Below are 12660 nucleotides of genomic sequence, written 5' to 3' on the forward strand. Positions count from 1 at the left end.
GAAATAGGCCTGCTTCTGACCATTTTGGATAATTGGAGTTGTACTCTATCTTGTAACATTTTTAAAGATGCAACTTAATGTTGTGATTTCTTGTATTTCAAGCTGACAAAACTATGAAGTGCAGCATGTCATTGAAAATTCACTTTCTGCATTTGCACTTGGACTTCTTCCCTGCTGGTCTTGGTGCTGTCAGTGATAAACATGGTGAAAAATTTCACCGGGACAATGTGACCATGGAAAAGTGGTATCAGGGCAACTGGAATCAATCATTGCTTGCCGACTATTGTTAGGCACTGACACGAGAGGCGTCCGATGCTGAAAACACAAAAATCAGTGGCAAAACATTTTTAAGCCCTTTGAACTGACATTACACGATTCAACATGCTAAATTTAATAAATGCTTCTCTAATTTCCAACATGATACAATAAATCTGAAATTATCTTTTGTGATCAGCTTGAAATCGTCTATCATAATTCCCAATTTTTTTTCAGGGAGCAAACCTTTTGGGGGATGGAAATTGTGTCGTGCTATTTAAATGGGTTTGGAAGCAGGAGGAAAGTAGTAAATATATATTTCGTAGATACCAGAGGTAGTCCGTATGGATGGCCAGGGCAGCAAAGCACGTGCCCATTTCAAAAGTAATGAAGCCAGTCAGCTTCTTGCATCTCTGAATCAGACTGATTGTGCTGCATCCTTTGCTCATCTAGTGGAATATATATTTGGGAGATAATTGATAAAATTAGAGTAGGTTACATACATACCCACATTTTAAAACATATCTTATTTGAAAGACTGAAGAATTCATATTCAGTGAACTTTACAGAAACTATGGAGAATGCTATGCACATTCCACAAGTAGCTGCTAATTGAAATGATCTCACCAAATGAATTGACCAGTCGTCTGTGTTGAACATTTTTACAAGGCTTCTGACCTTCCGACAAAGTGCTCACAGAAAGGTCGCTCCAGGGTTTTGTTTACCTAAAGCAACAGATGGGAGCAGAATGAGAACTCCTGTTGGAGAAGGTGGGGGTGTTTTGCAAGTGAGGGAGTCACACAGGCTTTCTAGCAATTGGAAGTTGGAGAGAGAAGGGTGAAACCAGTTCTCTCAGCCAGTGTGAGTGTGACACTGAAAGACAGCTGAACAGTCACAGCTGAAGCAAGCAGGAAAAGCTGGTTGGAACTGAAACAGAAAGCTCCAGAGTGGCGGATGGCTGGAAGTACTACCTGTCTGACATTTCTTTGGAATAAGTGGAACAGAAAGGAACTCTGTGTTAGCCTGAAAGAAAGAGGTTATCATCTGGAGAACACTGATGGGGCAAGTTTCATCAGCAAGACATTGAGGTGACTGATGGTGGTACCTCAGTTGTGGAAATCCTGGAACAACAAATCTCTCTCTGCAAACCTACAAAGAACCTTCTTGAGCGGCAAACATTTACCTTTCGAGTACTGAAGCCTGGGGAACTGTTTACATGTTAAGTTCTGTGCACAGTATAAGAATTGCCTGCAACTAGTGAACTTGGAAGAATGAGAAGTGAGATTGAACTGTGAACCAAAGAGCTTTTCTTAAATTTACACACACATCATACACGTACGCTTAGAATTAGAGGGGGGGGGGGTAAATTTGGGTTAGTTAGGTTAATAGAGATAAGTTGAAGTTTGATTCTGTTTTCATGTTTAAAGATAATTAAAAAAAACTTCTGTTTAAGTAACGACTTGTCTTGGTGAATATCTATTGGTGCTGGGTTTTAGGGTCCTTTGGGCTCGTAACACTCAGCAGGAACTTACTCAGACTCTCAACATATGAAAATCTTCACCAGATAAATTTTACCCATCATTTTTAACTTGTTGAATCCAATGGACAATTTTCTGACTGACTATGCCATCTAGTGTTGAATTACTGAAGTAATTTTGTTTTGATAGCGTATCGAAGAACGTAATTTAAGGAAGGCAAACTTGAGGGAGAAGAAGGAACGGGTGCAAGCACAGGCTTTACTGAAAGCCATCCAGGTAGGGGACTTGGAGAAAAAATGGAGGGAAAAAATGTTTCCAAATAAATTGTTATCTACTGTGTAAACACATGCTGGAAAAACTCAGCAGGTCAAACAGTGTACTTTAAATAACAAAGATAAAGATACAAGGCCAATGTTTCAGGTCTGAGCCCTTCAAGGAATGACAAAATGTAGGCAGGCATCCGAACAAAATGGTGAGAAGGTCAGAGGGAGGAGCAGCCCCACAAGCAGGAGGTAATAGGTAGATAAAGGAGGAAAGGCACACCAGTAAACAGGGAGGAGGGATGGCTCTGAATGGAGAGGGAAGATGGTAGAGATCTGGAGGAAAGAAGACAGAGATGGGGAACAGGGAAAATGGGGAGTAGGTTTGCAGAAACTGGAGAAGTTGATGTGCCCAGACAGAAAATTAAGCTTCGCTCCACCAATTTACAGGTAGTGCTAGTTTGACAGTACATGAGGTCATATACTTTCCTCCAGCTCCCCGCCCTTTCCCTCTCCATTCACAGTCAATCCCCCCTCCCCCTGTTTGTTGATGTGCCCTCTCTCTCTTATCCACCTATTACCTCCTCCCTGTGGGACTGTGCTCCTCCCCTTGCCTCTCCACCATCCCCCTTCCCCCCACTATTTTGTTCTAGCTCCTGTCTATATTTGTTCATGCCCTGATGAAGGGCTGAAGCCTGAATCGTTGGTCTTTTATCTTTGAGGTGTAATCCAGTTAATACCTTGAGCCTCTTTATGGTTTAAGGTTTTAGCTAATACAGTACAACTCCAATTATCCGAAATTGGATTCTCAGAAATCCTCATTTATCTGAAAATTTTTTGGAGCCGAACTGACTTCACAGGTTGGAAAAAAAATTCACTCGACATAAAATTAGAACAACGATTGTCCTTGTTTCAACTAACTCCTTCCCCTCTCTTTCCATTTCTTCTTTACCTTGCTCTTTGACTTTTCTCTCCAACTCTCCATCTCAAATTGCATGCTACGGACTCCCAGCTGCAAGTGATCGGAAGAATCCCTTCTGGAGTCATCAAGGAGAGTGGCCTCCTGGGCAGGAGCGGGACTTCAAGCACATTGGTATTCCTTTCCTTCCCTCCCTTCTCTCCCTTCCTCACTGCTTACTTCCCTCCCTCTCCCCTTCCTTCCCCTCCCTCACTCCTTGGCACAACAGAGCTCCTGACTGAACCCTCCCCTCAGCTTACCACTGCACCCTGGCATGTGTGTGTGCAGTGGTCTTAGGAGTCAGATCTTGGGAGTCAGGAGTCCACTGACTTGCTAGTGAGTGTTCCACTGCCCAGGAAACCTCGGTGGGGATTGGCGGCAGCGGTTGGTCTTTCTCAGTGATGGGCAGTTGGGTAATGTTGGGATTGGCGGTGGCCTGCATTTTTTTTTGGTGAGAATTAAACTTTATTTTAATGTTTAAAAATCCTTCCCTTGTTGTTTGTTTAAACACTGTTACAAGTGATTTGTTGTTGCTACTGGGCAGTTTTTAAAAAAAAAAGACCATTTCTTCGAAAAACCTGTTTCTCCAACATAGGCGTGGTCCCGATTTCAGATAATCGAAGTTGTACTGCACTTGCTGATACTGATGCAATCACTCATTTTCCATATTTTGCTTCGTTTTAGCTGCCTGTTTTTGCACTTTAGGAAAGAAAGATCAAATTATTTCGATCTCCAGAGTTAGCTGGTCAAAACTCTGATGAAGATATTGAAAAGGAGGATAACAGTGTATTAAGGGAACTGTTTAATGGAGTAAATGCTGAGAATGGACATGTAGTTCGCCTGAATGAAAATGGCAGCTTGATTTGGCCTGTATTATTCCTATATCCTGAGTATGAACAAATGGACATGATCTCATCTTTTCATGAAGATACTCGGTTAGTATTAAAAGTATCTTTTGGAAGTTGATGCATTGTCTTTTTGAGAACAGGACATCCTAATGATTTAATTATGAATGGGAAGAAATTGATTTTGTGCATAGTTAATCGTGGTACTAAATCAGGGATGCCTCAGATTGAGTCCACAGTATTCTCAAGTGGGAGGGTGAGCAGCCATATGTGGTGGTTCACGTTTGTAACATTGACATGGATAGGAATAGATAATGATGAAATGCTGAAGAGGAATATAGGGAGCTAGGAAGGAGGCTGAAAAGCAGGACCTCAAGCGGGTTAATCTCAGGATTGGTGCCTGTGCCACACGAGATTGAGGGTAGGAATAGGAAGTTGTGGCAGATGAATGTGTGGCTGAAGGAGCTGGCGTATGGGGTAGGGGTTCAGATTTGTGAATCAGTGGGATCACTTCTGGGGAAGGTCTGAGGTACGAAAAGGACAGCTGCACCTGAACTGGAGAGGGATCAATATCTTGGCGGGCAGGTTTGCATGAGCTTCTGGAGAGGGTTTAAACTAGTTTGTCAGAGGGATGGGAACCAGAGTGAGAAACAGAACAGAATAGAAGACGGAAAGAATGATGCAATGTGCAGTGAGTTGGTGAGGAAGGACGGGGAGTGAAGGGCGCATAAATGTAGTCAGTTGAAGTGTTTGAAATGTCTTTATTTTGATGTAAGAAATATTAGGACTAAGGGAGATGAACTTGGAGCATGCATCAGTACTTGGAATTACAATGTTGTTGCTGTGACAGACGTGGCTGACATAAGGGCAGGATTAGCTGATGCAGATACTGGGGTTAAGATGTTTTAAAATGGGTACAATGAGGGTTTTAAAAAAAGTGGGGGGAGAAGTAGCATTGTTGGTCAGGGATAGTATCACAGCTGCAGAAAGGGAGGATGCTGTGGAGGGATTGTCTACTGAGCCGGTGTGGGTGGAAGTCAGAAACAGAGCGATCACTGTATTGAGAAATTTCTAAAGGCCCCCAAATGGCCCTCAGAACACTGAAAACAAGATAAGTAGGCAAATTTTAGAATGGTGCAGAAAAAACAGGGTTGTTGTTATGGGATACTTCAATTACCCAAATATTGACTGGCACCTCCTTACTGCGAGAAGGATAAATGGAGTAGAATTTGTCAGGTATGTCCAAGGATTCCTGACACAGTATGTGGACCAGCCATCTAGAGGAGGGTCCATATTGGATCTAGTACTGAGTAATGAACATGTCACATGGCATATCTGTCAGCGAGGGAGCATTTCGGAAAAAGAGACCACACCTCACTGACCTTTAGCTTTGCTATGGGCAAGGATAGGTGTAGTGATCAATTGGGGAAGGGCTAATTATGATGGGATTGGCATGCTCCAAGTTCTTGAATTTTCTCCATCTACATCTGCCCCACAACTCGCCTTCTTGTCCCATAAGATTCTGCAGTAAACCCACCATTGACCAAGGTTTTAGATAGCTGTACTCATATGCCTTTGCATTATTCTTTTATTAATTTATTTTTGTTCATGTCTCTGAAATGGGGTGGTTTTTCACATTAGAAGTGCCATCTCCCTGGAAGTTGTTGATAACCTGCAAATACTGTCAGTTTGTCATCTTTATTCTTGTTTTAACTTGAGAAATTGATACAAGACTGCTTGGGTGCAAATTGTTTTGAAGATGTGAACTGAGACCATGAGATAAATCGGTATGTGGTGACTGATCATGCCATTCTCTACACTGACATATGATTGCATTTTTGTCAAGTTGCAAATGATTTATTTCTATGCCTTGTGCTGTTTCTTTTTCAGGTTTATTGATCATTTATCGGTAATGTTTGGTGAGAACTTGCCCCCTTGGGACACAGAAAAAAAATATGAGCCAGCTAATTTGAAGGTATGATCTCAATGGTCTTTAAGAATGCTGTCCACGCAAGAGAATAGACAGTGATGGAGATGGGATTTAATTAGTGTGACTTTATAAAAATGTTAACATAGACTTCTTTGATTTTTCTGATTCTGGGTAGTGTAATCATCTTGCCTTTGCTTTTAATTGCTGAATTAGGAAAGATGAGCAATATTGCTATCGAAGAACAAGCCACTTCATCGGCAACTTTTAGTGATATGTTCCGGCCTCCTGGTATTGTCAGAATACCTGTTTGGAGCAGATGAATACTTAAAAAAAGGCAGCTGCAGAAAGGGAAAATACGAGGTTCAAGTTGAGGGAGCTTTATGAATTTGGATACCTATGAATACAGCCACTGCTATACACTTAAAGAATCACAAGTCTAAAATAGAATTAACGCTCACCTGATCATTCTTTCTGGCAAGGAAATCGTTGTGCCAAATTAGCTTGTATGCATGTTGTTGGCCACATTCATGTATGTCTGGATCCTTGAAATAAATTGCAATGTGGACTGCATGTTCTGCAAAATGTGAGGTAGCTGGAATTATTGTGGTACTACTGTTATTTTGGAGTGAAATAGTGACATAAAAGTACATTCGTATCCTTTGCTTCTAGTTTTATGATTATGGGGTTTTCATTCCACTTAATAGTTGGTTCCCCTCTAAGATGTTGGAGGCAAAGGTAAAACATTTAGAAGATCATCATTTTATTCCTGATTTTTAAAAAAAAAAATGCTTGGTTTACCATGTGCTTTATAATTTTAACACACGATAGTCTTCATATTTCGGGATGGTGAAGTTGTTTTTAATGTCTGTAATGGTTTGAATCCACTTTGTTAATGATCCTTTTACACAGAAATCAGTTCAACTTGGGTCACAAGTTTTTAAAGCACATGTCATGCATGTTCCGAGGGACTCTACTTAGGTGGCCGGTTGAGCATTGTGAGGTGTAGAAAGGAATGCTCGATTCTCTTGCTGAATCAGTAATCTAATGCTTTACATTGCTGTAATCATCCATTGAAGGGCAAATTAATTTAAATGTCTTTAGTTTTAATATGCAACCTAAAACTACTTGTTTATTGTGGTCCTGTTAATATTTTTTGGCCACAGCTGTATTTTGAAGATGAGCAGGCTGGGGATCTTTTCCTGGTGGACCCGTTATGCACTCTCCGACAGTTACTGAGTCATCCCAGGTGAGCTGAATGAATATTCATTTAACTATGCATGTGTAGCACCTTTTGTCATTAATAATTATTTTGTGAGAAGGAGCTTGTGCTATTTTTTTTAAAGTAACTGTTCCATGTGTTACAAATATGTGAAAGAGCTAGATAGTGGTGTAGTTCATCACACCATTTCTCGTTTAATCAGTTGGACATCAATTATTTAAAAAAAATAGACTTCATGTATTGGACTTTGGCCTCTTCAGCTTTTGGTCTAAAATTTCACAATGACTGTTCTAGACTGGAGGTCTTATTAAAACTAAGTGGATTGTGCACCAAATATCATACTCAGGGCGTAGTTCTCAGCCATATTAGGCCGAGAATAAGGAACTTTACCAGGTAGTTTGGTCCATAAAATACGAGAATTTGAAATATTGATTCATCTGTTCAATAAAAATGGTAGTTTTGGCATCAATTCACGTTTCACTGAATATTTGTCTCTAGATACGTTGTGAAAGCCGGCAATCCAAGAATCCTAATTCTGGTTGGAGGGTCATCGTTCTGTGAAGACTTTCTTATTAGGAAAAAATCTTCAAGAAAATAAACTTGTCTAAATCAATATTTGAATTCAATCAACAGCAGTAACTGACTTATGGAAACTAAACAATGTAGTGTATGCAGAGATTTGATTACATCTCCAAATATCATCTTCCAACACTTTTCTAAAATGAAACAAGTAAAATGAAACAAGTAATGGTTTTAATTATTAAAGTTAATGATTTAGAACCATTTTACATCTTTCTGAACCTCCATCACAAGTAACTTGGACTTTGGTTATTTTCTCTAAATGATGATTTGGAAAATCCAAGGAGTGTAGATGCTGGAATTCTCAAAGTGATAGAAATACTTATTACATCAGACAGTATCTCTGGAAAGAAGAGTAATCCCACTTTGAGGACCCTTCATCGGAACTGGGAAAGTGAGAAAACTTAGATTTTAAGTTGTAGAGAAGCTAGAACAAAGTTATCCTCGGAGTGAAGTCAGAATTGTCAAGGTGAGTTTAATGTTGCATAGCTGAGTTCAGCAAGAGAGAGAGAAGACCACATCAAAGCTATGAGATGCACATTAGAGCGGACACTGAAATGTGAAACAAAAAGTGCCCAGCAGATCAAATAGCGTCTGTGGATACACCACCTAATCTTATAACCTGTCCAGGCCCCTCAGTAACCAAATATTGAAAGTGTGGATATAAATTTTAAATTTAAACAGTTAAATATACAGCACAGTAACAGGCGCTTTAGGCCCACGAGTCTGTGCCACCCAATTGACTTACATTTGGTACATTTTGAAGGGTGGGAGGAAACCCCAGTAGAAATCCACATAGACATGGGGAGAAGGTAAAAACTTGCAGACAGCACAAGATTTGAACCCCAGCCCTAATCGCAAGTGCTGTAACACCATTGCAGCGATCGCTATGCCAGGGTTTCCCAAGTGGTAGGAAACTAAGACCAGAAGGCACAGTCTCAGAATAATGCCATAGGTGCCCTGTTGTTTGTGAAGGATTACTTAAAGGTAAAAAGATTAACCGTTCCATTATTGTCATGTAATACTACATTTAGAATGTAACATATAGGAAATTCTTTAACTTTTGTTTACTGTAAGGCAGAAAAAGAGTCACCACTTTGTCCAGCACCCCTGACAGAAATCTACAGCACCTGATGTTCCTGGGCAGTCACCCTTCCAAGTACTGAACAGGCCTGAGCCTGCATACCTTCAGAGATCAGACAATTCCAGGCGTATTGAGGCAATTTGTATGTGAGTGGAAAAATTAAAGTTGAGAACTATTGGGTTGACCAGCAGCTGCTGGTTTCCTGCCGTTCTACCATTTCCATTCCATGTGCTCCCTGACTTGGTCTGCATTTAGACAAATCTCAATGCAAACATGAGGAACAGCTCATCCTCTTCCACATGGTCACATTGTTGCCACAAATTGTACAATTGTACTAGAAATAGCCAATTCTGCTATAGGTCATCCATCCGTGATCTACCTGTGCTTTATTCTCTGTAGGCACAGGCAATGAAGATGACTCCCACCCCTGCATTTTGGATTTTTGCACTGTTTATTTAGTGGGATAATCTCCAGTTCATTCTTCCTTCCAACTGTGGTTTCAATGAGATATTCCCAATGTCCTAGACATCTTCTGCTTGTCTGCAACGATGATTCCTCTTCCCACAGACAGCATCTGAACAGATGATTTTTTCCAACAATTTTTTTAATCTCAGAATGACATAATCCCTTGTTGCTGCAGTTGTATTGTAGAAAAGTTAGGACTCGTGAGGCACTTGGTTCTTCTGTTGTGTTTTTTCCAGTAAAGACAAAATTCTCTGCAGTCCAATCCAATATTTCATCATTAAGGGTGTAGAACTGTGGAGGATCAGGGTCGGTCCAGGTTATGAGGTGAAGTCCCAATCAGCAGTTTACTCTCCTGAGGAATGATTTGACATTGGCGATATGGGAGAAGCTAGAGTGTGTAGTGAATGATTGCTTCTTAGAATGGAGGCCAGTGACAGTGGTGTGCCTTAGGGACCATTGCTGGGACCATTGTCTACACAGTGTATCAACGATCTGGATGATAACATGGTAAATTGGATCAGCAAGTTTGTAGATGACACTATGATTGGAGGTGGTGGACAGCAAGGAAGGTTATCAAAGCTTGTAGAGGGATCTGGAAAAATTAGCTGAAAAAAATGGCATATGGAATTTAATGCAGACAAGTTTGAAATATTGCGTTTTGGAAGAACAAATCAAGGTTGGATGTATTTGGTAAATGGTAGGGCATTGAGGAGTATGGTAGAACAGAGGATCTGCAAATACAGATACATCATTCCCTGATGGTGGCATCACACTTGGATAGGGTTGTAAAGAATTTTTAGCATATTGTTCCTTCATAAAATATTGAGTGGAGGAGCTGGGATGTTATGGTAAAGTTGTTTAAGAAATTGGTGAGGTCAAATTTGAAGTATTGTGAGCAATTTTGGTCACCTAACTGCAGAAAAGATAGAGTGTAGAGAAGATTTACTAAAATGTTGCTGGGAGTTTAGGAACTGAATTACAAGATTAAACAGGTTAGGACTTTATACCCTGGAGCATAGAAGAATGAGGGGAAATTTGATAGAGGTATTTGAAATTATGAGGGGTATAGAGTAAATGCAAGTCTACTTTTTCCACTGAGGTTAGATGAAATACAAGCCACAGGACATGGGGTGAAGGGTGAAAGGAGAAAAAGTTTAGGGGAAGCATTAGGGAACTTATTCACACAGAGTGGGGGGAGGTGTAAAATGAGCTGCCAGCTGAAGTGAATGCAGGTTCAATTTTCATTTATGAAAAATTTGGATAGGTACATGAATGAGAGGGGTATGGAGGAATATGGACTGGTGCAGGTCAGTGGGACTAGGAAGAATAATAGCTTGGCACAGACTAGAAGAGCCTGTTTTCTCTGCTGCAATGTTTTATGGTTCCAAGGACTTAGACTTTTTAGTCAATCCCCCTTATTTGATACACAGGCTTGTGGGAGTTCCATCACCTCAGTTGAGGATTGAGCAGCTCTCTGAACATACAAATGCATAGGTTTAAATTCTCCAAAACTACTTGACATTAACCAATCTTGAAACAGTCACTACCTAGGCAGCAAGCATTATCCCATCAGCATTAATCAATGCACTATATTGTGGACCAATCACACAGAAGTATCCCCTCCTCTCGGGTATTTTTACAGTTTTTATTCCCTGTAAATGACATAATTCTAAAGAAAAACAGGACTGTTGGAAATTTTATCATTCAGGGAGTTATTGAAAAGCCTATCACTCTTTGGTCAGGGCCAGGGGAATTTCAGCTATCTGTTGTTGCCAGGCAACACACATCTTAAGACCCCTCCCCTCCCCCTCACTGTCCTTGGGTGTCTGCTCTCAACCCAGCAGACATTGACCAAGTTGTATTTATGTATTAATATTGCAGTTAATAAATCAACATCAATTAAACAAGAAAGACCCTTAATTCTACAGTACCTTCCAAGGATCGAATTAATAGTAGAGCATTCAGTTTCTACTATTTTTTAGGCACTGTTTCAAACTCACTGATACTATTTTTTTTTGGGGGGGGGGAAATCCCATTACTTTTCCCTGGATTTTGGCCTGTAAAGGGAAAATTATTTATTTTCTTTGTCTCGACTGCACATGCCATCCTAGAATAAATTGAAAACTTACCATCATTCCATTAAAAAATAAATTACTGTAGCTGTTGGAATTTGGCACCAGGTCAAAGAATGGCTCTAGAGAGAAAATTGCAATGTTAGGCTGGTATTGTAATTTGGATATTCTAATTTAAAAACTGGCTGGAGATTGAATTTTCAATTTTGAATTGGAGGAATGGTTAAAAATTGCAGGGAAGCAACAAATGATACAGTGAGCTAAATGTTTTGTAAAGTGGGATGAAAAATCTTTTTGGACTGCACTATCTCAGAAGTTTGATTCTGAGCATTGCTTTGTCACTAGACATAGAAAACATTCATAGGCCTGGGATGGAATTAGAATCAGGATTTATTGTCATGAACAAGTCATGTAAATTCAATGTTTTGTGGCAGCATCAAAGAGCAAACATGCATATAACCATCTTATGACATTACTAAATATATATTTTAAAAAAAACAAGAGTGCACAAAAAGTAAGGCAGTGTCTTTGGTTCATTGATTATTCAAGAATCTGATGGCAGCGGGGAAGAAGCTGTCCTTGTGCTGCTGAGCGCTCGTCTTTAGGCTCCTGCACCTTTTTCTCCAATGGTAGCAGAGTGAAGAGGGCATGGCCTGGGTGGTGGGGATCTTTGAGGATAGAGGCTACTTTTTTAAAGACACAACCTCATGTAGATGTCCTTGATGGAGTGAAGTCTGGTGTCTGTGATGTCACAGGCCAAGTTAACAACCCTCTGGAGTTGATTCTGGTCTGAGAGTTGGTGCCACCATACCAGGTAGTGATGCAACCAGCCAGAATGCTCTCCACGGTACACCTGTAGAAGCTTATGAGAGTTTTTGGTGATATACCAAACTACCTCAGACACCTCACCTTCTCAGTGATTGCATCAACATGGATGCTCCAGGACAGATTCTCAGAGATGTTGACACCCAGGAATTTAAAGTTCTTGACCTTCTACTAAGCTATCAGTGAGGACTGCCATGCTCACACTTCCTCCTAGTCCACAATCATCTTGGTTTTGCTGACGTTGAGCGCAAGATTGTTGTTACACCATTCAAGAGCTGATCTTTCTCCCTCCTCTATGCTTCCTCATTGCCATTTGTGATTCTGGTGTCATCAGTAAACTTATAGATGGCATTGGAATTGTGCCTAGTCGCACAGTTGTAGGTGTATAATGAGTAGAGCAGTGAGCTAAGCACACATTCTTGGGGTGCATCTGAATTTTAAAAATTTTAAATCACATAACATTGATCACAGTATAATTATATAATGTCATTCGATATTAAAAAACCCAACCTCCTTAACCCACCCTTACCCACCTACAAAGGAAAGAAAAAAATCATCAATAAATACAGTCATATTCAAACTTTTTGGCTGCGGAAGCAGTGTCATCCACCGAAGTGAACTGAGAGATCAAATTTTAACACCAATAACTTTCAAATATGGGCTCCAGACTTTAAAGAAAAAAAATTATCA

General features: G+C 40.2%; 1 protein-coding gene across 1 annotated transcript in view; it reads left to right on the forward strand.

Moving 5' to 3' along the window:
• The window catches only part of ttc4 (tetratricopeptide repeat domain 4), a 38616-nt gene extending 30923 nt beyond the window's left edge, over positions 1-7693 (forward strand). Inside the window, 6 exon segments of the mRNA XM_069938920.1 lie at positions 1923-2009; positions 3657-3886; positions 5687-5771; positions 6890-6972; positions 7444-7510; positions 7512-7693. Coding sequence (XP_069795021.1) covers positions 1923-2009; positions 3657-3886; positions 5687-5771; positions 6890-6972; positions 7444-7510; positions 7512-7553 — 594 coding nt within the window. The 3' untranslated portion in view covers positions 7554-7693.
• Positions 7694-12660: the final 4967 nt, after the last annotated feature.

Source organism: Narcine bancroftii, chromosome 5, assembly GCF_036971445.1.
Source record: "Narcine bancroftii isolate sNarBan1 chromosome 5, sNarBan1.hap1, whole genome shotgun sequence".
NCBI classification, from domain to species: domain Eukaryota; kingdom Metazoa; phylum Chordata; class Chondrichthyes; order Torpediniformes; family Narcinidae; genus Narcine; species Narcine bancroftii.